Raw genomic sequence first — 26,571 nt, 5'->3', positions numbered from 1 at the left:
TCCTGGGCAGGTCTGAACAAGCTTGACGCTGTCTCAGCATGCTATAAAGGTGGCTTGCATACACCGATCCTGCTCATTTGGTTAATATAGATAGTCAGTGTGTGTGTATGTATAGTATCAGTATAGTAAAGTATAGTATCGTTAGCAATATAACAATAAGTAAGCTTGATGCTATAGACGTTTTGGTGTCGGACCATATGTCTCATTAATGTCGTAACAGCCACGATACATTCTGCTATTATATCTGTGGCGAATATACACTTGCGCCTCAGAGACGTTTGATGACTGCTCTTGTGAAGAAAGCTTATCATCTGTATTTCGGCTGCAAAATTGGTGATCAAGACAAGGAATGGGCACCTCACATTTGCTGTGCGACATGTGCTGTCAGTCTGAGAGCCTGGCTCAGAGGCACTCGAAAGACAATGCCATTTGCTATTCCAATGATATGGCGAGAACAGAAAGACCATGTGACGGACTGTTACTTCTGTTTGACTAATGTATCTGGTTTCTCTGCCAAAAACAAGAAGTCAATTGAATATCCTAATCTGACTTGAGCAATGAGACCCGTGCCACATGATGACAGTCTTCCAATTCCGAAACCACCAGAGGATTGGACCTTTGACAAACCAGATGAAGAAACTGCAATGCAGGGTACTGACAGTGACATTGACCCGGATTTTGAACCGTGCTCATCAGTTGATCCACATCTTACAAAAGTCTGAATTGAACGATTTGGTCAGAGATTTGGGTCTGTCAAAAGCAAAAGCCAAGCTGCTGGGTTTGAGACTGCAAGAATGGTGTTTGCTGTCACCAGGTACGAAAATTTCTGTGTTTCGAGGCCAACATTATGATATAACCATATTTTTTGCACAAGTCGAGAGTCTCTGTTTCTGTTGTGACATTGAAGGATTGTTCTCGGCCTTGGGTTGTGATCACAACCCAGAAGAGTGGAGTCTCTTCATTGATTTGTCAATGTTAAACGTGAAAGCTGTTCTGCTACACAATGGCAACGTTTATCCTTCAGTACCTCTTGGCTATGCAGCACACATGAAAGAAACGTATGAGAATATGGAACTGTTGCTGAAGCACGTCCAGTATAGCGGGTACAACTGGAATATCTGTGGAGATCTTAAAGTCGTTGCTCTGTTACTAGGACTGCAGCTCAGCTATACAAAGTACTGTTGTTTCATCTGTGAATGGGACAGCCGTGCCAAAGAGTCGCATTATTCTCGACAGAACTGGCCACTCCATAAAAAGTTAGTTCCAGGACAGAAAAATGTGGCACATGAATCACCTGTCGACCCAGCAAAGATATTTTTGCCTCCTCTTCTCATAAAACTGGGACTCAGGAAGAATTTCATGAAAGCACTGAACAAGGAAGGCGAAGGTTTTCGTTATTTAAGACGGATGTTCCCAAAAAAAACTGACACCAAGATCAAAGAGGGCATTTTTATTGGCGCCCAGATCAGACATGTTATGAGTGACAAGCGGATTCAAGATCTGTTAGTTGGGCCGGAAAAAATTGCCCGAAAGAGCCCCAAACTACATTCAGCTGGTAGACAAACTTCTCAAAGCATACAAGACAATGAAGTACAACATGTCACTCAAGATTCATTTCCTCCACTCACACTTGGGCTTCTTCCCCGCAAATCTCGGTGCTGTCAGTGACGAACACGGTGAAAGGTTTCATCAGGACATTGCTACGATGGAGAAACAATACCAGGGCAACTGGAATCCGTCAATGCTTGCAGACTACTGTTGGACACTGCAACGTGATGCACCAGACATTGAATACAAAAGAAAATCAGGAGCAAAACACTTTTAATTCTGTTGAATTTAAAAGCTTATGCGAAACATAAACATGATTAAATATGTTATTGTCAGTAAACATATAAATGTCTATTTCTTAGAGTTCCTACGTGATGCAGTAAAACCAAAACTATTACTTTTTTTTATTTACTTTAAAAAAAATGTGTGCAGCGTAATTGGCAGCTAGTTAAGAAAATAAGAAACACTTAAAGAAAGTAAATGTAGTTGTTAAAAACTAAATGAATCAAGCAGGGGTCAGTAATCTTAACAAGCAAGTTAATTCAAATTAATCACAAATGTTGCATAAGCAATACAGTATGTGTCTTCTAATTATGAAATTAGGCTGGACCAAAAACCTGCAGTCACTGCTGCTCCACAGAATAAACCTAAGGCACTGATTATTCACAATCAAGCAGCACTGTATGTTAAGTTAATAAATTATTTTTCCACATATTGCATTTAATGTAATTTATATTTTCAAAACATGTCTTTTTTATAATATGCAGCTTTCAGCCTGAATGTTATTATTGTATTTACTGCTACTGAATCTCATGGGATTCCAGCTCTTGCAACACATGGATGGATACCTTTACTAATTACTTTCACAAAATTAAATGTACACGGGGAAATGTTTTGTTGTACTTAATAAAGTATAACAACCAGAAATTACTTTAATTGCCATGCATCAAGCGAGTGAAAATAAAAAAATATACAGTACACGCTTTAAAATGCCAATTCTTTTAGAAACCAATAAACACAAATACTTTAGTCTTTAGCCTCTTTCCCAACTTAACTGCCAAAATGTAGTCCCTGGCTTCCAAACAAGGGAAAAAAATGATGCATAAGTTATAATGTAGGGCAGGAGGTCATGTGAAAGAAAGTTGAGCCAAGCTTACAATAGTAGATCAAAACATGGACTTTCAATACTTGTCTTTTCATTCCTACCTTTCCAATGCATTGCGAGGACTGTCGGTATCTACAGTACTGTTAGGTAAGAGTAAATCATTAGATTGTACCAGTCTTGTGAAAGGACTACCTGGAAAAGGCCCGCTCTAAAACACTTTTTCTGATAACCTGAAGAATATGACATGAATGACAGGCAATAAATGCTGAAACAATACAATGCTTAATGTAGCAAAACTGTATATTATAAATATAAACAGTAGGATTTTTTAAATAAAAATCACTAGTGTATAAGTGGAAGCTGGCAAAGCTTACAAACCAGCCTTTACAGAGAATGATATTTGGCACTAAGAACATGTTAGCATAGTAGGTGGCCCTGCTGCCTTACTGTATTTGGAAACTGAATCAGTTCTCTGGTAGGTCCTCTTCAGTGTGGCATTGTATTTTCGTTTTATGTTCACTTGAGCTTCTCTGTTTCCTTTACACTGTTCAAGTGCATGCTGTTTGATTGACTGTTGACAAAGCCATATACAAGTGTGTGTGTGCTTGTGAGACTACTCTTTGATTGCCTGGCATTCCAAACAGCACCTATTTTAACTTGGTGAAGTGAGCTGACTGGCTTATGTTCTATCTCCTTGCAATACCAGACTGAAAAAAACATGGTGATTTTGGTCTTATCCGTTGCAAAAAGATGGACGCTTATAACGGTGTTATTTAGCTTATTTATTCTCTATCTGAGATATCCAGTATTTAGTCAACCTGGGAGGATTTAATTACAAGTTTATGAAGAGCAGGAGACCAAGGGGTCAGAAAGAGAAGGAAAAGGTAGCTAAAGGTACATCAAAGTCTAAGCTGGTTTCAGGTTCACGTTATGGCCTACCACAGACTGAGCTGGAAGAGACTGGCGAAAGGATGTATCAGCCAGGACCTCACACTGCAGCATCTGCTCCAACCGACAGAGAATGTGGATGCAAAACTATGAGTGAGGCGGGCAACAAGAATTTACCGATCTCAGGCAGGATATTGGAACAGAGTGTGACATCTTTATCCCCACTGTCAACTACTACCAACACCCCTAGTGAGTCAACGGAATCAACTCCAACAGTATATGTAACTCTACCTTTGGAGCACAGAGAAGATGGACATGAGCTATTCAAGCTAAAGACTTTGATCGCTGTACTCAGGGAAAAAATAAATGACGCAAAGGAGGATATACACAAGACAACAGACAGAATTGACATTAGAATGGACAGCACAATAGACAAGCTGCTTCTGGATATAAAAGATCAGGAGGTACAGTATGTTTATGCAATAATTTTTTAATTGATTTTATTTGAAGAAAACAACATTCCATTCAATCACATCAAATTTAACAAGCCATAATTCACCCCCGTTCTAAGAGCAAGAGAGGAGAGCCTACAACAAGAGCAAATCTGTAAAACCAAAGGAAGGAAAGTGTCCTTTTCCACAATATAAATTAGTATACTAATATTTGATTATATTGATATTTACAAACTTTAAAAAAAGTTTTGAACAGAACCTCAAAGTGTGAATTTAATTTTTTCCAATTTCAAATTGTACAAAACATCAATTACCCACTTACTTATAACAGGTGGGCTGGGATTCTTCCAGTTGAGTAAGATAAATCTATGTGTGGTATAAGCAATTACAATCAATTTGTCCTCCTCCACTTTGAGCCCATCTGGGAGTCCACCAAACAGGGCTGTTAATGGGTTGGGGGTGATTGTGATACCAAGGCTGTCTGCTCCAGCCAACAGCAAATATGGTAGTAAAACTGCAAATGAGGCATGTAACGAGAATTTTCCAATCACAGGCGGGATATTGGAACTGAGTATGGCCTCTTTATCCCTGCTGTCAAGTATTATCAGTACTCCCTGTGAGTCAACGGAATCAACTCCAACAGGATACGCAACTCTGCTTTTGGAGCACAGAATCAACAAACTGCTTCAGGATATAAAACAACAGGAAGTATGTATAGCAATAAATTTGATGTAATCCTTAATGAAATCAATCAAGAATTGATGAAACAATACAGGAAAATCGAGCAAATCTGAGACTAAAATTAAGAGTACTCGGTGATCATATAGAAGAAGTTAAGCAAACATTTATGACTTGTATTAAAGAAGTTGAACAATTTACATCCACCACTGAGAAAAAAGCAGCTGCTGTAAAATCAGAATGCAAAGTGTGAGGTGATAAATTAGCTGTGTTGGAAGATATATATATATAGAGGGAACAACATCAGAATTAAAGGTCTCCCTGAAAGCCATGAAAGTCCAAACCAGTGAAATTCATAGCTGAATTATTTTCTAAATTAATTGGAGAGGATTTTAAATCAGGCACTGAGATGTCAGCAGCTTATTGCAGACAAAGCTCAAATGCTTTAAAATCAAGAAGCCTGATTTTCTTATTTGACAAGCTACAGATTAAAGAAAACATGATATTAACTCTTAGACAGAAAGAGGAGATTATATTTGAAAAATAACCACATTTGTATTTTCCCAGATTTCTCCCATTCCACAGCTGCCAAATGAGCTGCATTCTACAGCATTAAGCAGTTGTTAATGCAAAGCTGAAATCAAATACAGCCTCTTGTTTCCAGCCAAATTGAAAGTGATTACTGATGGCCAATTCTACATCTGTAGTTCCCCTAAGAAGCAGAAGCAGAGCTAAAAAGACTGATCCCGACATCATCCAAAATATGAAGATGAATCATGTTGTGTCCTCATAATACAAAGAAGATTGTGCTTCTGATTTTGCTATAACTATACATTCTATTTCCTTTTTGGCCACTTTTTCCAGTTACTATGTTGAAATTTCTTTTATGAAATATATGTATATTTCAATAACCATTAAGTAGTTTTTTTTTATTTCATAAGGGGACTGTTTAACATCATACCCTAGGTTTATTGCATCTAGACATTACTATTATAAGATCTCAGTTTTTCTTTTTCTCTTCAGGAGCTCGTTTAACATCATACCTTGGCTTTATTGTATTTGGACTGTATTATCATATCTCAATTTGAATCCTTTCTACACTGCTGTGGGGGTTTGTTTTGTTTTGCACGTGCTCTGTCTCTAGGCATGTCAGAGTACTGGAACTTCAGAAGCATGGTCTAGCCTCACTTGGGGAGGAAAACTGGGGGTGGGGTGAGAAAGAGAGCAAGGTTCTTATTTTTTTTTTTTTACCCTAACAACTGTAAGTGCCAAGATAATAATAAGCTCCTTAGCCATAATACCTGGCAATAATATGATTTCAAGGTTAAAGCTATTGTATGACACAACATACTTAATTTATTTAAGATTACAAAATGCCTCAAAAATTCAGAAGCAGTGTCTCTCTGACCAAAGAGTGAACTTTGTGAGCTGGAATGTCAAAGTTCTCAATCTAGTTAGATAAAAGTATTTTCTCACCTAACAGGTCTAAATGCCAAGATAGTATTTTTTTTTACTATTTTTAAGAAAACTAGAGGTGTGGGAATCTTAATACATAAAACAATTTCATTTGTAGTATCAGACGTAGTATCTGATCTTGAAGGGATATACATCATGATAATGGGTTGTTTATTTAAATCTAAAGAAATTCTGATAAATATCTACACATCTAATGTGGATGATAGAGGTTGAATCCAAAATGTATTTGCACCCACTCCTAATATGAAAACTCGTAAAATTATAATGGCTGAAAACTTTAATTGTGTTTTAAATCCAGGGATAGATGTTCAACTACAGTGACAATAGCATCTAATACTGCAAAGATAATCACACAGTTTATGATGGATCATAACTTTTCAGACCCATGGAGATTTTTAAATCCAAACCCAACAGCATATTCCTTCTTCTCATCAGTACATAATAGTTACTCAAGAATTGATTATTTTTTTATAGATAATAATTTATTGCCACAATCAAATCTTACAAATACAATGCTGCTGTTATCTCTGACCACGTTCTTCTGATCATGGAACTTAAATTGCTGTGCCCTAAACACTTGTCTCGTAGCTGGCATCTTAACACCCTGTCATCAGCTGATGAGAGCTATATAGAATTCAACTCCAAGCAAATTGATTATTTTGTAGAGACAAATGCATCCTCAGAGGTCTCTGCAGGAATACTCTGGAAAACTCTGAAGGCTTTATTAAGAGGACATATTAATTCATATCTTTTCCACAAAAATAAATTGGGAACTAAGAAGGCATCAGAGTTAATCACAGAAATTACCAGAACAGATCAAGAATACACAATAATCTAATCAGTTTCTGGATGCATTACAAATACCACAGATAGATACTCTTGGTGCAGAGGAACTGGACAAACCTCGGACACTCTCAGAATTGCTGGATAATATAAACTCACTCCAAAGTGGGAAAGCAACAGGCCCTGATGACTACCTAGTGGAATTTTATTTAAAAATTTAAAAAAAGTTAGCTTCACTATTATTAGCAACATACAGTGTATAGAAGATAGAGACAACACAATTTTATCTCAAACTTTTGCCAAGCATTAATTACCACCTTTCCAAAAAAAAGGACTTATTACACTGTGCATCATACAGTCCAATTTCACTTCCAAATAATGATGTTAAGATACTCTCCAAAGTTCTAGATAGAAGGACTGAGAAAGTGCTTCCTTCTGTAATATCACATTTATTAAAGGCACACAGTTAGTTTTGATGTTTGTTTAATGTGATATACTCACTGATAAAATCTAACACAGCAGAGATCTTATTATCTTTGGATGCAGAAAAAGCATTTTACATGGTTAAATGAGACAGGCTATTCACCACATTGCACAAATCGCCCTTGAGCTATTGCCCATTCACTTTTGAAATGCATCAGAGATAAAGGGAATTACCAGAGAAGGACATGAATAGAAAATATCACTATATGCAGATGATATGGTACTGTAAATATGAGATCTACAAACTTCCGTACCAGTAATCCTTAATTCACTAGCAGAACTTGAAAAAACATCTGGACTCAAAATGAATTTGAATAAAAGTGTGTTTTTTCCAGTGAACTCTCTTACAAACAATATTAGACTGGACACCTTCTCATTTATTTTAGCAGTTCAGTTTAAATATCTAAGTAAATATAAATATTTTTTCCAACAACATTTTACTATCAGCATGGAAAAAAAGTAAACAACATGTGAACATATTGTCTACCCTCCATCTCACATTAGCAGGGACAATCAATACTGTCAAGATGAACATCCTTCCCAAGCTTCTTTTTCTATTTCAGAGTATCCCCATATACATTGACAAACTATTCATTAAGAAATTAGACTCAATTATAATCTCATTTATTTGGAGATCGAAACATCATGCATACAAAGAGCGAATCTATAACAACCTAAAGCAGTAAGGAGCATGGCAAAAACTTTCCGTTTTATTATGGGTGGCAAATACACAAGCTATAAAGACCTGGAAATTGACACAAATTGATGAATACACACAAGCCTGCAATAGGAGTAAAATCTTGCTGTACCTCTTTATATGTCCTGCTTTGTGCCCCAGTAAATACAAATTATCATCAATATTTATATATAATATGCTACCGTGGCTGTCCGTTTGTCTGTCTAGGATTTTAAGTCACCTGTAGCTCGCAAACTGTTTGACCTATTGACCTGAAATTTGGTACACATATACTACGTGACATGTACTATCTGCTTTTGGGGTGATGATTGACCTCCAAAGTTATTCCTCTTTTTATTTTATTTTATTGTAGAATCAACTCTATGCAGCGGCTAGCAGGGCGGCCATGTGGCGCATGCATACGGGCACCATTCTCATTCCCTACCACCTTCTCCGTCACTTCATATCTCAAATCATTCTTGAGACAGATTGAAGACTTAAGTGCCAGCTTAAATGAAAAATTTAAGAAAACGTACTAAGTAATTGCAACACAAACACTGACTTAATCAGTTTCAACGCGAAAAGATGCTGACGAAAGAAGAGAAGAAGTGGGCCACTAGGGTGGAGAAAAGAAGAGCTGCTTAGGAAGCAGCAAGCGCATCAACCTCTGAGCAAACGAATGCTAAACGTGCAGAGAAAGAGTATGAAAACTATGAATGCTCAAGTCAAGCATATTCACTGCACGTTATCGTGCAGTGCGCTGTTATTGGTATACTAATAATCCAGTTGTCCATCAAACACTCAGAATATGGAACTAATGCAGGAAGCACTTTATGGCAGAAAAAAAAAAAAAAGCAGTTGCACCTCTACACGATAATCACCCTTTTCTATCCTCCCAAACCTACACAGTATTTAATGTCAGGAAATGTCTGGGACTAAAACAATTAGAGAAGTATACAGATATTGTATTTGCATCTTATGAACAATTTCGCTTTAAATTTAACTTCCTATCAACACAATTTTGCAACTACTTTCAACTCAGAAACTTTGCTAAAAAGAACCTGCCCAACTTTCCTCACCTCCCATCTAATTCTATTCCAGAAGATACAGTATATTGGTCATTCTTGAAGACTCCGACATCATCTCAATAATATATAAAAATATTTAAAAGTCCTTTCCTTTCAAAGACCCCAGAGTACACTGGGGAAAGGATTTTTCACTTAACATCTCAGAAAAGGAGAGGAAGGCAGCCATGCATAGAATACACTCCAGCTCCATCCATATGCGCAAAGCATTCAATCATTCAGCTTATAATCTTTTATCAAGCAGATTTATCTTGTTTAAAATTTCAACATGTGAACATTACAATTTAGCTCCAGCTTCACTGAGCCACATGTTTTGGGAGGGAACCAAATTAACATCATTTTGGACAAAAATCTTTAATGTCTATCAGCCACCCTTGGGCTCACAATCACTCTTACCCATTAAGAACTGTGTCTGGTGGACTCCTGGATGGGTGGAGCAGGACAAATTGATTGTAATTGTTTATACCACACTACTAACATGTAGACTTATCTTCCTCAACTGGGAGAATCCCAGCCCACCTGTTGTAAGTCAGTGGGTAACTGAAGTTCTACACTATTTCAAATTGGAAAAAATAAAATTCTCAGTTAGAGGATCTGTTTAGATTTTTTTAAAATATGGCAAAAGCTAATTAATAACATTTTATAATGAGAATTTATATCAGGGAATAGGACATTCTACCTTCTTTGTTGTTTTTAAAGGTTTGCTCTTGCTTTTGGCTCTCCTCTTTTTCTCTTGGTCAGAGGTTGAATTCTGGTTTGTTAAGATCTACTTGAGTGTATTTAATGTTAATTTTATTTATTGTAAATTTGTCCTGATCTTATGGAATGTTATTCTCTTCAAATAAAATCTATAAAATAATAAAAAATACTTCAACAATATGGTGAATTGAATTTTTCAAGTCAACATTATTTATTTACAATCATGGTATATATTAATTTGCCACATAAATTAATGTTCTAAAGTGAAGCATTTTTCATGAATTTTAAAAATAACTTGTTTGTTCTAGAAGCAAGATAAATGAGGCCAGGCTCCATATGAATGAAAAAGCCTTGAAACATACCAAATATATCCACTGTGAAGCAACAAAGGTTTTGATTTAAGATAAAAATGCCCTCTGCATATATGAGGCATCCTTGTGAAAACGAAAGGAAACTTGAAAAAGATTACTTTGTCACAGATTCTTGGACCTGTTTTTCTTGAAGGGCACATTTCCTGCTTGCTTGTCTGCTCACATCCATTGTCATTGGTGGAGTTTGGGCATAAATAACGAAGCTGATCAGTATGAAACCAAACAAGTCTGAAGCTGTTTACATCAATTGTCTTTCAAGAAAATGGTTTGAAATTGCATTTATCCAGGATTTAAACAAAACTTAAAAAAAAAAAACAAAACAATTTTTAGTTTCTGTTGACTTAATTGTGGTAATCACTATGCCTTACAGTTATGGTGTATAGTTCTTAGGATGGATGTGCACACTTGAATGTACACCTACTGAAAACTGACCTGCCACAAAATGTCAAAGTTTATCATGCCGGGGCGTGCCCAACACTCAAGACATTATGTTGACCCACTAGTAGTACATAAACCAAGATGGATGCAGCACTGAAGTGAGAGACATAAAAAAGGTTTTTTTTGTAAATGATGCAAAAATGTTATTGTATTGTGCAAGTAAATAGATACCTTAAAATGTTCCAATCAGATCAAACAATAAAACAGGTAAAGTCCAGGAAAGCAGTAAAAATGCAAACCATCCGCAAAAAAAGTCTTTAAAATGAGATTGTTAAAACTAACTAAACAATCCCAGAAGAGTAAATACACCACCACACTGCAGGTATGTCAACGCCAAACAGAGGCAACCTATAATGATCTTTGCAAAATCCAGTCCACCCAGAATTATGAAATACAGTACAATCTCTCTTAACCGGCCACATCGGAACTGGACCCATGGCCGGTTGCCATTTTGGCCAGTTAATCCAACGCACACCTGTTTTCATGTAGAAAAATATTTCTAAGGTATGTACTGTACCTCTTCAACGTTCATGAAGAAACCATATCCACAAGGCTTCATCCACTGTTTTTTTTCTCGTACAACGACTGGACAGTGTGGTGTAGCGGGTCCACAGCTCAAGTCAAAAAGGCCACTTTTTAAATAAATAATCGCTGCACTCCCGGCATAGCGAGTATGTGTGGCCGATCGGTTCCTGGGGAATTCGTGATGCGGGCGATCCTAGCTTAAGTGCATAGGTGAGGAGGAGTCCGCATCCGTAATTGTTCCCGGGAACTGATAATTGCCACATCTGATCCATGTCCCTGTGATAAACAGAAGCACAAGGCGGCTAGGGGGAGAACAGGAAAGAACGGGAGGTTAATGGAGAAGGAAGCAGATAGAGGAAAGCAGGTGCAGGAGAGTGAGTGAGCGAGGGAGAGCAGATTCAATGGAACAAAGGCAGGCAGCTGGGAGGTGAACCCCTGCTTATGAGTGTCTGGCCGACACTCGGTGGGGCTGAAGAAAGCGGTCGCTCTAGCTGAGTGATCATGGAGCTGGAGTGTCCGGTATTGAAGATGACTGGCCGTCGAAAGGCAGTGGCAGTCATGGAGGCTTTGGGTTGGTTTAGCCTCAGTGTGAGCATCTTGGCCGATGGGGAAAGAACCCAAGTCTCGGTCCGGATGGAGCCCGACGTAGCCAGGGATCAGAGGTCTACCAGACCAGTGTGGAAGGCAGCTGCACCTGCAGGTAGGGCGACTCTCCTGTTGTGAAGCCCGATGGGAGAAGAGAAAGAAGAAGGCACTGTGGAAAATTCATAAAGGAATATGTAAACGGAAATCACTCTGAGCGTAGGAGCCTTCTCACCTTCCAGGAAAGAAGGAAGTGCATACATATAATATAAAGAAGAACTCAGTTAATCGGTTAATCCGACGGCCAGTTAATGCGAGGCCAGTTAAGAGGGATTGTACTGTATTCATATTTAAATTTAAACTTTTTTAGTGCTTACTTTTAAACTCTAACAGAAATGATTCACTCTGTTGTGAACACTCTAACAATGAGTCATTATTAACTTCAACCAGGCAACTTTGGATAGACCAAACTTCTAATGCTATGTTCCTTTTGTGGACATAGCAAGTTGGTCCTGCTGTATTCAAATGTTGATACCTTTATATGTAAACCTGTGATACATCTGGACAGATCTCACCATCTTACTGCCACCTACATGCGTGTTATTGTCAGCAGCAGCAGTTCATTATCCAAGTCAGAATTTCTTTAGCTTCTGTAAAGTTTTAATTTCCCCTTGGGGATAAATAAACCATACCTAAACTATTTTATCTAATTTAGTACCATGTGCTTGAGTCTGTATTTGACTACAAGCTACTTATAAATGTGGATCTGGGCTGGAACCATCAGCCTAACCATTAGCCTACTGAGATGGTTAAAACAAAACAATAATCTCACATACTGTATATATTATATATATATAAACCGTGAACATATCTCTCAAATATAAAAAAAATCTTGGGGAGGGAGACTAGGGAGATGAGACGTGATCTTCTCAGAAGACAATCTGAAGTCCCGCGAGAGACACTTTAACTTGCTCCCAGGTCTTAAAACAACAAGCAAAACACACAGCTTGCCAGCAGTAGAAAGCCAGCAGATGATCCAACTGCTTCTCTTTGCGTGCGTTCAGCCACCCTAACCCCCAAACCCCCCAAAGCGGCAGAGACGCGAAGTAGCAAAAGGACAGCTGCTGTTCAGGCTTTGAAATGATCAACGGGCAGTGCAACAGCAGCAGCAGAAAGACAGCAGATGATCCGACGGCATCTCCTTAGCATGTGTTCAGCCACCCCCCCCTTCACAATGCAAGCAGTGTTACACGTCCTGCGAGAAAGAGATTTAACCACGCCTAGGGCCGGAAATAAAGGACAAGTATTGTTTTTACAATGTCACGCGAGACAAGGCAGTGAGACATCATTTAAAACAAGTCCACAGCCATCTAACCTAGACGTTGTTGGATTGCTTTTGGCAGACACACTTCATGTGCTCCCAGCTCTTAAAACAACAACAAGCAATAAGCAAAACACGCAGCTCACCAGCAGCAGAAAGCCAGCAGACGATCTGACCGCTTCTCCTTAGCATGCGTTCAGCCACCAAACCCAACCCCTCCCCCTTCATAACGCGAGCGGCAGAGACATGAATTGGCAAAAGGGCAGATTCTGAAATGATTGGGCAGCAAGGCAAGCAGAACAGGCAGCTCACCAGCAGCAGAAAGACAGCAGATGATCCGACGGCACCCCCTTCACAACAAGTGCAGTGTTATACATTCTGCAAGAAAGAGATGTACAATAACCACACAGGGGCCGAAAATTAAGAACAAGTATTGTTTTTACAAAAGTTTTAAAGTAAAAATGAAAATAATGCATATGTAATAATTCCCATGAAAATAACAATCTCTTTTAATTGTATATCCAGTAAACCAAACCCGGGGAAGGAGTGAAGTGAGCAGAGCCCCCTAGTTTATATAAATTTAATTTTGGTCTCTGAAAATAAACTGACAAGCTCAATATAATAACAACATTTAATACAATCAAACTAAAATAGTCATTATTAAACATTAACAATAATTCCTGTTTACTGCATCCATGTCAGTATATACAGAGATTGTAATATCATCTGCTAAATGCTCAGTATCGAGATCTTTTCAAATGAGAAGTCACTGGTAACACCTTTTTAGCAAGCCAGATAAAAATGTGAAGAGTGTCATCAATCAGTTCACATTTTGCAATTTTTTTTTTTACAGTTAACTTACCTCAAGTGTCAGGCAGGAGAAGTGAGATGGTGTACAACTGGCATTTGACTACCTTGTATTGGAGATCTGTTTTGCCATGAAGAGAGTAAATGTGGAAAATATACAAAATATACAGGTTGAAAGAATAAGTGGATTAGAAATATGTCTGTAACCAATGCCAGCAGTATGTTTTGTAACAATTATGAGAACATGAGGGCAACCATTAAGAAGGATATCAGGGAGGCTAAAAGACAGTTGGAGAGGAATATAGCAGATAAGGCAAAAAGAAGACCCTAAGAGATTCTTTCAGTATTTTAGTAGTGAAAGAATAGTCAAGGAGGAGGACAAGTGCATCATAAATAGTAAAGAGGAATTAAAAGATACAATGAAATAGTGAATGCCCTAAACTTACATTTTTCTGAGGTGTTTACAAGTGAGCAAGTGGATAACCTCCCAGAGGTAAACGCAACTACTAAGGAGGTACTGAGGAATTTGGAAATTGTAGAGGGAGAAGTGCTGCTCAGATTAAATAGGCTGAAATCAAACAAATCACCAGGAACAGATACTATTTATCCTCAAGTTCATAAGGAAACTAGTGAGTACATATATAAACCCTTGACATATATTTTTAGGAAGTCACTGCGCACTGGAGAGATTCCAAAGGACTGGAAAATGACAAATATCATCCCATTATATAAAAAGGGTGACAGGGCAGATCCAAGCAAGTAAGCTTAATATGCATCACAGGAAAATTAATGGTAGGAATTATTAAGGATAAGATTGAGCAACACCTTGCAAGGAAAGGTGTCATTCTGAACAGTCAGCATGGGTTCAGAAGAGGGAGGATGTGTTTTACTAACATGCTGGAATTCTATGAGGAGGCAACAAAAGGATACGATCAAAGTGAAGCATATATTATTTATGTTGTCTTTCAGAAAGCATTTGATAAGGTGCCACATGAGAGGTTGGGCATCAAATTAAAAGAAGTGGGAGTTCAGGGTGATGTTTTTAGATGGGTGCAGAATTGGCTCAGATACAGGAAGTAGAGGGTGATGGTGCGAGGAAACTCTTCAGAATTGGCCGATGTTAAGAGTGGTGTTCCACAGGGGTCAGTGCTAGGGCCGCTGCTACTTTTAATAAATCTAATTAATTTGGATAGCATACAGGCTTGGGCAGATTTGTGGCAGATGAAATTTCATGTCAGTAAATGTAAAGTATTACACATAGGAAGTAAAAATGTTAGGTTTGAATACACAATGGGCAGTCGGAAAATCAAGAGTACACCTTATGAGAAGGATTTAGGAGTCATAGTGGACTCTAAGCTATTGACTTCCCGACAGTGTTCAGAAGCCATTAAGAAGGCTAACAGAATGTTAGGTTATATAGCACAATGTGTGGAGTCCAAGTCCAAGGAGGTTATGCTCAACCTTTATAATGCACTGGTGAGGCATCACCTTGAGTACTGTGTGCAGTTTTGGTCTCCAGGACACAAAAAAGACATAGCAGCACTGGAAAAGTTCCAGAGAAAAGCGACTAGGCTGATTCCAGGGCTACAGGGGTTGAATTATGAGGAAAGATTAAAAGACCTGAGCCTATACAGTTTAAGCAAAAAAAGATTAAGAGATGACATGATTGAAGTGTTTAAAATTATGAAGGGAATAAGTACAGTGGATCGAGACTGTTATTTTAAAATGAGTTCATCAAGAACACCGGGACACGGTTGGAAACTTGTTAAGGGTAAATTTCACACAAACATTAGGAAGTTTTTCTTTACAGAAAGAATGATAGACACTTGGAATAAGCTACCAAGTAGTGTGGTAGACAGTAAGACGTTAGGGACTTTCAAAACTTGACTTGATGTTTTTTTAGAAGAAATATGTGGATAAGACTGGCGAATTTTGTTGGGCTGAATGGCTTGTTCTTGTCTACAGTGTTCTAATGAGGTTGTGAAGGTCTTGAGAGAGCTCTTTGCTTTTACCCCTCATGAGTTGCTTCTTGTGTGACACCTTGGTAATGACAAACTTTTTTATAGGCCATCAATTAGGACTAAATCAGCTGATATTAATTTGCACTGATAGGGGGCTGGATTGATTTCTAAATACTGACAGATTTCAGTTGGTTTCTTGGCTTTCCATGACTTTTTGCACCTCCTTTTCTTCATGTGTTCAATACTTTTTCCCTGTGTCATTCCACTTTCTTACACATAATTTATAGACTTATTTGTTTTGATTTCTTTCTATGTGTGGATTACGTGGGTGGTTACCGACATCTGGTGAAAATTTCATGTAAATAGCCCCATTAGAAATATATTTACTGAGAAAAATGTTGACGTGTTCAATACTTATTTTCCTCACTGTATGGACTTACAGTCATCATGGATTCTCAAAGCCAGTATGAAGGGCAAGATCAGTTCGCGAGGAAAAAAAACTTGAATAAGCACTGCTCTAAAGCAATATGCATCAATTTGATTTAAAATCACTTTCAGAAACAGTTGAGTCTGTAACAAGTCTGGCAATTTGAAACACCATTTTAAGGACAATTACCTATGCCATCATGAAAATGTATACAGTATGCATTAGGCTGACGGTTGATAATCCCTATATGAGTGTGTGTGGTATCTGTATGAGGTTCCCCTATGATGGATATGCCCAATTCTAGGGTCAGTGAGCCAGAAGAAGAAATAGATTCCCATGGCCCTAAACTAGACAACTGGATTAAAAATGGATGGATGAATGTTGTCATATATTACAGCAACATGCACACTGATATTGTCTGTACAGCACTTTCAAAGGTGATTATAAAAATTATAATCATAAAAATAATTTAGTAAATACAAAATCAATTTCAAACAGAAGAAAATGACTCAAATACAAATAACTTGATTAAGTATTTAGGTATTAATTATTCAAATGTACAAAGAACAACTAACAAAAGTGACAGGTGAGAAAAAAATAACAGAGAAAAGAAGTAATTCTTAAATCTTTACTCCCATATTTAGTCATCAATGTACTTTTTAAAGAGACTGCTCCATAATATATCATTGTAAATCTAGTGTGCTTGGCAACACTCTGATCAGTGAATCAAAATGTTTCACTGCCATGGGGATTTAAATACAAAAACAACATTTAGTTCTGATCTTCTGAGTTGATGCCAAAGGAAGCACTGTACCAAACAATCACAAACCAAATATTTCCAATTTGGAGAAAATGGCTGGCAGGGTGTGTGGCCAACAGATTAAATCTGTGCTTAAAATGTCCTGTTTGTATGGAACAAGGACAAAAATGAATCATAGATGCCTTTTTGAAGGCATAATTACCAATGTGCAAAAGTTACAACAGCTGTGTTTAACCCATTTACTAAGAAAACAACCAAAATTTTCTCATAAGTTAAACTTAAAAATGGCCTGCCCCTGTTTATCACAAAGGGTGTTTTCTACCAACCTCCTGATTATTTATAGCTTCTCTGGAATAATGGACACAATTATCTTACATTGAAAAATAAAATACCAGTTAAAAAAATAGTACTGTCAAGAGCTCAAATGGTTCATCACACAGAAATTAAACCTTGGATGGTCGTAGATGGCGTTAATGAATGTGCAAAAAAATGCACACCATACTTGGTTCAACTTGTCAAACTCTGCAAAGAACTATACATTTATTTTGTCAGTCCAACCATAACTTCACTAATATCCCACAGTTTCTTTGCTACACCATCATCTGTTGCTTTAGGCAGTAATTCTTCTTCTTTACAATTAGCAAAACATTTCCCAGAAACACCTTCTACATCTGAAGAGCAAGCCAAGTAGACAGAGCACTGAGCTCCTTCTAAAGGTGTTTTAAAGAAAGCCCATGTGGCTAAGTTAAAGAATGGCTTTACTAAGAAAGGAATATTTATATGTCGACCAAGATTTGTTTTAACTATTCCAGGAGTCAGGGAGTTTACAGTTACTCCAGCGTCTTCTAAGCATTTTGCTAGCTCATGTGTGAACAGTAAATTGGCAAGCTTACTCCTACTATATGCAAAACCTTTGTTGTAATTCTGTTCACTGTTCAAGTCATTAAAATTGATTTCCCCATATTTGTAAAGTTTTGAGGACACTACTATAATCCTGCTGGGAGAAGATGCTTTCAGAAGGTCCAAAAGAAGATTGGTTAAAAGAAAATGACCTAAATGGTTGACTCCAAATTGCATCTCAAAACCATCTTCTGTTTTTGTGTACGGGCACTGGAACACTCCAGCATTGTTGATTAGAACATCCAGTCTTGATTCTTCCTGTAATAAAAAGAATAATGTAGAAAATTAATTATTGCATTGTCTAATTGAACTTTTTTATTACTAACCACATTAAATACATTTGTGTTCAGGTATAATTGACTATCAAAGGTTAATAAGTTTAGTTAGAATTACCCTGGATGCAATCTATCCACTGTAAATGACACTTTTCAAATGACACTCGCATCTGCTATTACTGAATTGCCTTTCAAATTGACTGCAGTCCTCAGGGTATGTTCACGCTTTTTCATGCTGTTATTTTTGCAGTCGCATGGCTCCTGTTCATATAGTGCAGTGTGTTTTATAAATGTGACATACTGCATATTTTCTGCATGCAGCTGCAATAACACACATCCTCCGACATGTTAATTGTTTTCTCTGCGGGAAAATACACTATACAGAAGGGCCCCCCCCCCTGTCATTCCTTAATACCCTCTATTTCTTGTTCTCTGCAGATGAGGCTACTCACATAGCTGCTCCAGGCACCATGGTGAGATGTACACTAAATGGTCTCTGACACATCTTTAGGACTGCAAATGGCCATGATAAATAGGCAAAGTGGGTATCAGACCATCAGAACACTGCACAATATTTAACATGACTCATTATAATGTCTGCCTGTGAGAGGAAATTCATTGTTTTATTTTTGTGTCCACTATTGAACTTTACATAAACAAAAAATAACAGGCTGACACATGTGGAATGAATGCATGAACACCTATGTGCATTAAAAATGCATGTCAGCAAAATTTGCAGTTAAATTAATGCATGTCTCTTCATGCACAGAGATGTGATTCAGGTCCAAGTATAATCATGGACAACACAGCAAGAATAATTTATTATTGGTTGCAGTGCACTACCAAGTGCCCAATAATGCCTTCACAGTCACAAATGTCATCTTTAAACATTGTCAGGCTTAATTCCACCCAGGCTGGGGATTTTTTTTTTTGGTTAAGCTTTGGACAAATATTAGCAGCCACAATTCTATTGTATTGAAAATTAACATTTGGAAAATAGATATAAAAGCATTTACCGGTATTATTATTGTTATAAAATTAGTGATGCTGTCTTAGGACCACCCAACTTTTAATTAAGTTAATCTGATTCTGATTTTTTAAACAATTATAAGGTCAATTATAATTAAAAACTAGAAGTATACAGGCTGTTTGGGGGCATGTAGTTAAAGGAAAAAGAAATCATAACTATATATAAAACAAATGTGATCTCAATTTTTTGTGAACAAAGAAAAAAAAAATGAGGAGAAATGAAATATTCAAAGATGAAATTCCCCATCAGCTGCTTTGGGAAAACATAAGACATAATGTCATGGACATGACATGGTCAGTCCCAACTTTTGCTACCAAGCTAAATTCATGGCTTTGCAAATCAGGTTGTCCCAAGTACAAATCCCAGTCTGACAAGATGTAAGGTAGGTGTGCCTAATAAATTGGCAAATCAGTTATCTAGTTTTGTATATGTTACGGATGAAGCCTGAAAATTGGATAAAGGTAACATTTCCAGGGTAAAGCTTGCATTATGCAGCAGACTTGGGTAAAGCCGGAATAAAATATGAGTTTCTAACTTTACCGGGTAATCTTTGGATAAAGCAAGTTTATGTTAGGTTCATCCAATTTTCAAGCTTTATCTGTAACATATACATGAAATGGTTATATGCACAGTAGTACATATACACACTGTGTTCTCTGTAAGTATTTGGACAGTTAAGTCAACATTAATGTTTATAAACAAGCAATTTTACTAACGGAGAATGGTAAACCGGAAGGCACGGACGCAGGTACACGGCGATGGGACCAGGAGACATAGTGCGCAGGCGCCTACAGAGCGCGTCTCATAAACCGCAAGCGAAGTCTGATCCACCACAAACGAAGGAGTCACGGCCCAAAAACGAAAGAGCTCAACTAACGTGAATAAGAAATGAAGCAACAACGCGCCCATAGCTAACGACTAACGACACAGCCACACAAAAAAGAGGATTCTGTGCTGCACCTCAGAGTCAAACGGAAGAGGCTACGGAGGCCCCACAGGTCCACAAAGATAGTATGGAAGGCGCAGGAAAGTACGAAAGTCGCAGGAGCCTAAAACGCGCTTCTGAACTAAACATCCACACTACACAGCATGGTCCACACGCTTCTAACACACCGCAAGCATAAACACGAGATAGTACAGGAACCCCACAGATCCGGACTCCACAACATATGTGAATCACATTACAGTAATACAATATTAAGCACATTACTGTAATACAATATTGCCAGTACAACCACAGAAAACACAGGCTAACCGAGAATGGTAAACCACGAGCCCGCCTGGATAGAATCAATGAATGCAGGCGCCTACAACGCGCGTCTGAAATGCCGCAAGCAAAGCAGGCACGGCTCCAAAAAGAAAGAGCTCGACTGACACTCGTCCACTCTACAAAGCATAGTCAAACCCGACATAGTACGGAAGGTGCAGGCGCCTACAACGTGCTTCGAAAGCACCGCAAGCAAAAACCCGAGATAGTACAGAAGCCCCAAAGATCTGGACTCCACAGCATATGTGAATCACATTACAGTAAGACAATATTATAAGTACTCACAGAAAGCACAAACAGAAGAGGCTTCGGCGTCCCACCCCACAGTCAAACCAGAGAAAGTATGGAGGCCCCAAACATCCACGAAACACAGCATAGTCAAACCCGACATAATACAGAGGGCGCATGCGCCTATACACCGCAAGCGAAGGAGCCACGGCTCAGAAACAAAAGAGCTCAACTAACGGAAATAAGTAATTTTAACAGTACGTGCAATTATCCATATTACTAACAGTAAACAACGTATAACTAATGGAGTCATGGTCACGGCTCCAAAACGAGAAACACCATTAACCCAGCCGGATTACCACAACACAGTCTTAACCAACTTTATGTAGCCTTCTCAAGAGAGTACAAAACCCTACACGTCTACACTACACAGCATAGTCAAACCCGACATAGTGCAGAAGGTGCAGGCGCCTACAACACGCTTCTAAAGCACCGCAAGCAAAAACCCGAGATAGTACAGAAGCCCCGAAGATCTGGACTCCACAGCATATGTATATCACATTACAGTAATACAACACTATAAGTACTCACAGAAAACACAAACAGAAGAGGCTTCCGCGTCCCACACCAAAAGAGTTCAACTAACGGAAATAGGTAATTTTAACAGTATGTGCAATTATCTATATTACTAACAGTCAACAACGTATACCTAATCAACAAATCCCAAGGACAGACCATGGACAGAGTCGGCCTTTACCTCTCTGAGCCTGTATTTAGACATGGACAACTTTATGTAGCCTTCTCAAGAGTTCGGCATGCATGTGACATTAACGTCAAGATTATAATAACTCCATACCAAGGAAAACTCATTCAAGGACAACACGCCATCTTTACTACAAATGTGGTGTATGAAGATATCCTTTGTGCGTCATCCACACCTTTACACTCCAATATATCTCATACATAGATCTGCGCAAACTCAAAGACATTCTATACTTACATAACATAACAAATAAACTGCTATTGTCATTTACATATATTACATAGACCTACAGATGTCATGACGGTGAACATGATACATATGTAACAATTACCAAGACAGACAATAATCTCTTTCAAATCTATTGCGGGTTACCCAAGACCAGGGGTTGGCGAGCGAAGCGAGCAGGGGGCGGAGCCCCCTAGTATATTAGATAAAAAGTCAAAACGAAGAATGCCAGAATTTTCAATGTTTATTTTCATGTACACCAGTATACACATTTAAATAAAGCATTTTATGATTCGCCCCTCATTGTACCGACAGTAACCTAAACGAATGCAGTATAAAATCCTCTGCTTATGGCCCAATAACATTACCAGACTCTTGGTTTCTTCCATTTAAATGCTTTGCCAAGTCTTTTTCAACTTGTTTGTTTTAGAAGGTGTCTAATGTGTTTTGTAAATGGACTGTGATACCCTTACTGCTGTACTTTGAAATATCTTTCCAGTATGACTTCAGAGATAATTGAGCATGAAAAAAAAATTCTATTATTACCGCAGCTGACAGGTCAATATTTGAAATTTATTTGACTATGCCCAGATTTTCATTCTAACTGAATTTGTGTTCTGCCTAAGCCAACTGACTCTTACATTTTGCAAACAATTGGAGTACTCATGCAATGTTCCTAAATGCAGAATAATGCCAAGGAGGAAAGAAAATCAAAATAAAATGTTTATTAGACCAATAAGAAGACGGAGAGTAAAATAGTGGCAATAATTACAATACTAAGTAAACAAAGGCAAAACAGGCTCTTCTCCACATTATTAAATAGGAAATTCACTATGTGACCATTGGGGGCTACACAGTACACTAAGGCACTCCTGATTATCAACCCCATCACTCTCTATCTCAATCCCAACAGTCAAACATCTGTCCCAAACTCACTTCCTGACTCCAACATTCAGCTAACCTCTTAAGGTGAGGCAGCTTGAAATCCTTTGCCCGTAATTAGATACAGGGCTTTGTACAGGACCACTTAAGGAATGTCCTTTGAAAAGCTGCCTGTCTCCCCACAGTTCCATTTGGTAGTATCAGGATTCCTGTACAAAGCTCTAAGGCCAAGATCTGTGAATGTATCCCAGACGACCTGGCCTCGCACCATAATATTTGACAGGGGTCCATATACGTATATTTTAACTGAGCACCTTGCCGACTAAAGCACTCGAGTAACTAATCCAGGGCACCCTGTTTCCACATTTGCTACACTGCTCCCTGGTGACGACCATCCTTCAACACTGACATAATATATAACATTCTTCCCATAGTGGACTTCTTTGTATGTCTCTGGATTCTGCCGAGTCTCACCAATGGCTTGCACAGTGTCTGCTAACCAGCAATGCTGTGATCCACATGTGAACACATTACAGAGTAAGCTAACAATACAACAAGAAACACCTAGCTGTCAATTATACAAAAGATTATGTACATATGTAATGTGGTGTATTGACCAAGAATCTCTCAATACTGTAAAACCATTAAAAGCAGAAATAGTGATATTCTGCACTTGGGTCCATCTTTACATTTTCATCTGAAATCAAACAGCAAACCTAACACAATATGTATGGATGACCGTGTTTAGGTTATTGTGGTCTAGCCATGTACTTGTCAAGCACTTTGCATTGGTGCCAACCCCCCCCAAACAAACAAAAGTGTAATGGATAAAGTAAATTTAGATTTTGACAGATTAGGTAGCATACATACTTATAAGAAACACAATTACAGGGTCAAATGAATGTAAACTTGTGCAGAATAATTTTAAAGTAGGTAAAGTTTACATTGGGTTGCACTTTTGAATTGAAGATTGGGACTCTTGACCAGTGAATGAGGGGCAGTGGCAGAAGTCCATGTGCCGGGCTACCTATTTGTGGATTACTTTTATTTTCCTGTGGTATTTGTTTAGCAATAATTTACTAAAAAATGCAATGTTATAAGAATGTGTCCAGACAGCTTGACAAGCGGATCACTCCACACGAGTAACGTGACATTTTTGATATTGCTTGCTGTTGTCCAGTTTTGGGATCACCATAGGTTCCCATTTTATCAGAAACGTTATCTCCATATTTCATGAAAACATGCGAGTCAATTTTTTCTCTGGCAAACCATACGGAGTGAATACCATATAAAAAACATTTTTTTGGGTGCAATATCTCTGTAAACGTCTTCTTTAATGTTTTAATACACTTTGGAGTATATCAGCTTGACACTATACTGTATTGCAATTCTTTTACTCTGCAAAGTGCTATATAAAATAACAGACTGGCCTTTTTGCCGACACCTGAATTGCTCTATATATCGTCACTAACGCCGATTCCTGCGATTAATTATATATACAAGCACATTACATCCACCAATCCACATCGGAAACACTGTTACGTTACTGGCAGTATCTGCACGGCGTACTGTAAATCAAATGCGTAGCTGCATCGAGTACCTTGATTATCTCCTCACAGAAGTTATGGACAGACTTTAACGATGCAAGATCCAGGTGTTTTATTACTATTTCGCCTCTATCCGGACCGACCTCCTGAAGCAGCTCTGTAGCAGCCTGTTCAGCTGTCGACTTATCCCGGCAAGCCATGATCACCCTGGCGTGGAGCTTCAAGAGTTCGCCTGCAGTGGCCTTGCCGATACCACTGTTTGCCCCCGTAACAAGAACTGTTTTTCCATGCATTATGCCTTTGGAAAAAGACATTATTTGGGATTTTGATGCCCTGTTGAAAAAACAGCGAGCAATTATTATAAACCCACCGCCTAACACCGCGGCAAAAAATACTGCGGCCGACATGAAGTTATAATATTCCTGACACGAAACAAGTAGCAAAATAACTACAGCTCCCAAAATCCTTTGCGAAAAAAACATCTCGCGAGCTTATAAATGCTATGGGACGTCTCATGAGCCTATTTCGTTTAAAATTGCAGCCTTGAGATCAGCCGTCGTGAAAACAAGTACTGTATAGTTAGAGCATTAGTGACCTTACACGTTGTAACCAAATCCATTCAATGGAGCAATGTAAATCTATTTGATAATATTTGACCATGTGTTTGGTCATAATGTAGTAAATAATTTTATTTAGGTGGTATTAGCATATTAGATTTAATTTTTTAAAAAAGTAAAAAATAAATAGATGGGCTTTATTGTAATTCTGAATACTATCCATAGCGTTGCATTGTGTGTGTGTCCTGTGTGAGGCATGATCTGACAGTGCGCTGTTATAACCAGGGAGCTATGCTGAGGGCGGTTTCCATGGCTGAGCCAATCCCAGCCCCCCTCTGTTTTGAGAGCACTGTGAGGACAATCTTGATTTTTTTAAAAAGCAACGCATTTAAGGACTGATTGTGTGTGTGTGTGAAAATAAAAAGTAAACTAAACTCATTGCCTATTACATATCTGCAAATGCAGAAGAACTACAAAAAATTGCCATTTCTAGCTGACCTGGTTATTTTTATGTTTTCTGATTGGACGAGGTGGGGAGTCAACATTACCTCTGGATCTGGCTAACACTTAATTGGATTAAGTGGTTTTGAGGATGTGGTTATACAGAACATACTCTGTGTGTATGTGTGTGCATATATTTATTGTTTACAAGAAATGTTAGTTTAAATAGTGCTAAGGATAAATATGTAAACATATAAAGATTGCAACACTTTGTCTATATGTGTATCACAACTGACAAGTTGCACTTTACTGATTTCCATCTGCGAAGGTCGATTGGCCTCAATGCACATTTGCCAGGGTGCTTCGGAGAAAATCCTGGCCTTGATTGGCTCATGGAGCTGGGGAAAGTACATCACACTTGGTTCCCATTCTCCACAGTTAAGCAATGTGAGGCAAAGCTGGTGGTGAGGCTCCTCAAGTAAAGAATAAAGCAGATCATAGCGGCATTACAAAGCAGTCGAGAAGGGGCAGTCTGTCCTCCTGGCCATCAGACCTTACTTTATTCTTTGTTACTTGGTATTTCTTAATTTTACTTTTATATATTTTTTTCTTTCTTCATCTTGTAAAGCACTTTGAGCTATATTATTTGTATGAAAATGTGCTATATAAATAAACTAGAAAAAAGCCCGTTTTGACAACGTAAGATGAAATGGGCACGAGTTTGTGTCGGTAGTGTATGAAGAACAAATGATAAGTAAGAAATAAATAAGAAAGTGATACAAGTAATGATAATTAACTAAGAGGTTTGGGATATGTATGACTTTATCACGGCAAAAAATACTGTACACTTAAAAAAGACATGCTATGACATTTTTTGTTTGTATACTGGAGGCCTGTCAGTATGCAACTAAAGTTGTAAAATCTCTCTGTAGACTACATTTTCTGTGAAGACACTCTCACTGTTTGGTAGTAATTTCCGTTGATGTGGCCCATCTTTAACTTGCATCTTCACATCACTCGCCCGCTGAAAGTACTTAATAATAATATGTTCTTACGTATTATTTTGAGTGTGAGGGTTGGCTGTGATCGGGGCTAATATCCTACGACTGGGCAGAAGAATTTGGGATTTCAGAATAATTATCCCAAAATGCGTAGGCTAAATCCGCCGCCTGCCGCGATGAAGCAAATGTTCTCTTTAGAGGCATTTGTTTGTATAAGTTGGAAGTGAGACGAACTTTGAAATGTTTAAGTCATGAATGTACCTGTTGAAGACAGTTGTATAATGCGTAGGCTAAATCTGCTGCCTGCCGCGATGGTGGGGTTGGATTTCGGTCTCATAAGGTTTTTCGGGCAGCGGTGCAGAAGGCGACTGCGCATTCGGCTTCAGACTG

At 38.2% G+C, this 26,571-nt stretch overlaps 1 protein-coding gene across 1 annotated transcript; it reads right to left on the bottom strand.

Moving 5' to 3' along the window:
• Nucleotides 1-16,919: 16,919 nt before the first annotated feature.
• rdh14a (retinol dehydrogenase 14a) lies at nucleotides 16,920-24,637 on the bottom strand. Its single transcript, XM_028797414.2, has 2 exons — nucleotides 24,236-24,637; nucleotides 16,920-18,223 (listed from the first exon to the last, which is right to left on the bottom strand). Exons 1-2 carry the CDS (start codon nucleotides 24,587-24,589, stop codon nucleotides 17,606-17,608), a joined length of 972 nt encoding a protein of 323 aa, XP_028653247.1. The 5' UTR covers nucleotides 24,590-24,637; the 3' UTR covers nucleotides 16,920-17,605.
• Between the last annotated feature and the right edge of the window lie 1,934 nt (nucleotides 24,638-26,571).

Source organism: Erpetoichthys calabaricus, chromosome 3 (assembly GCF_900747795.2).
Source record: "Erpetoichthys calabaricus chromosome 3, fErpCal1.3, whole genome shotgun sequence".
Classification (NCBI taxonomy): domain Eukaryota; kingdom Metazoa; phylum Chordata; class Cladistia; order Polypteriformes; family Polypteridae; genus Erpetoichthys; species Erpetoichthys calabaricus.
The sequence above is the reverse complement of the archived record's forward strand: the minus strand, read 5'-3'. Positions and strand labels throughout refer to the sequence as shown.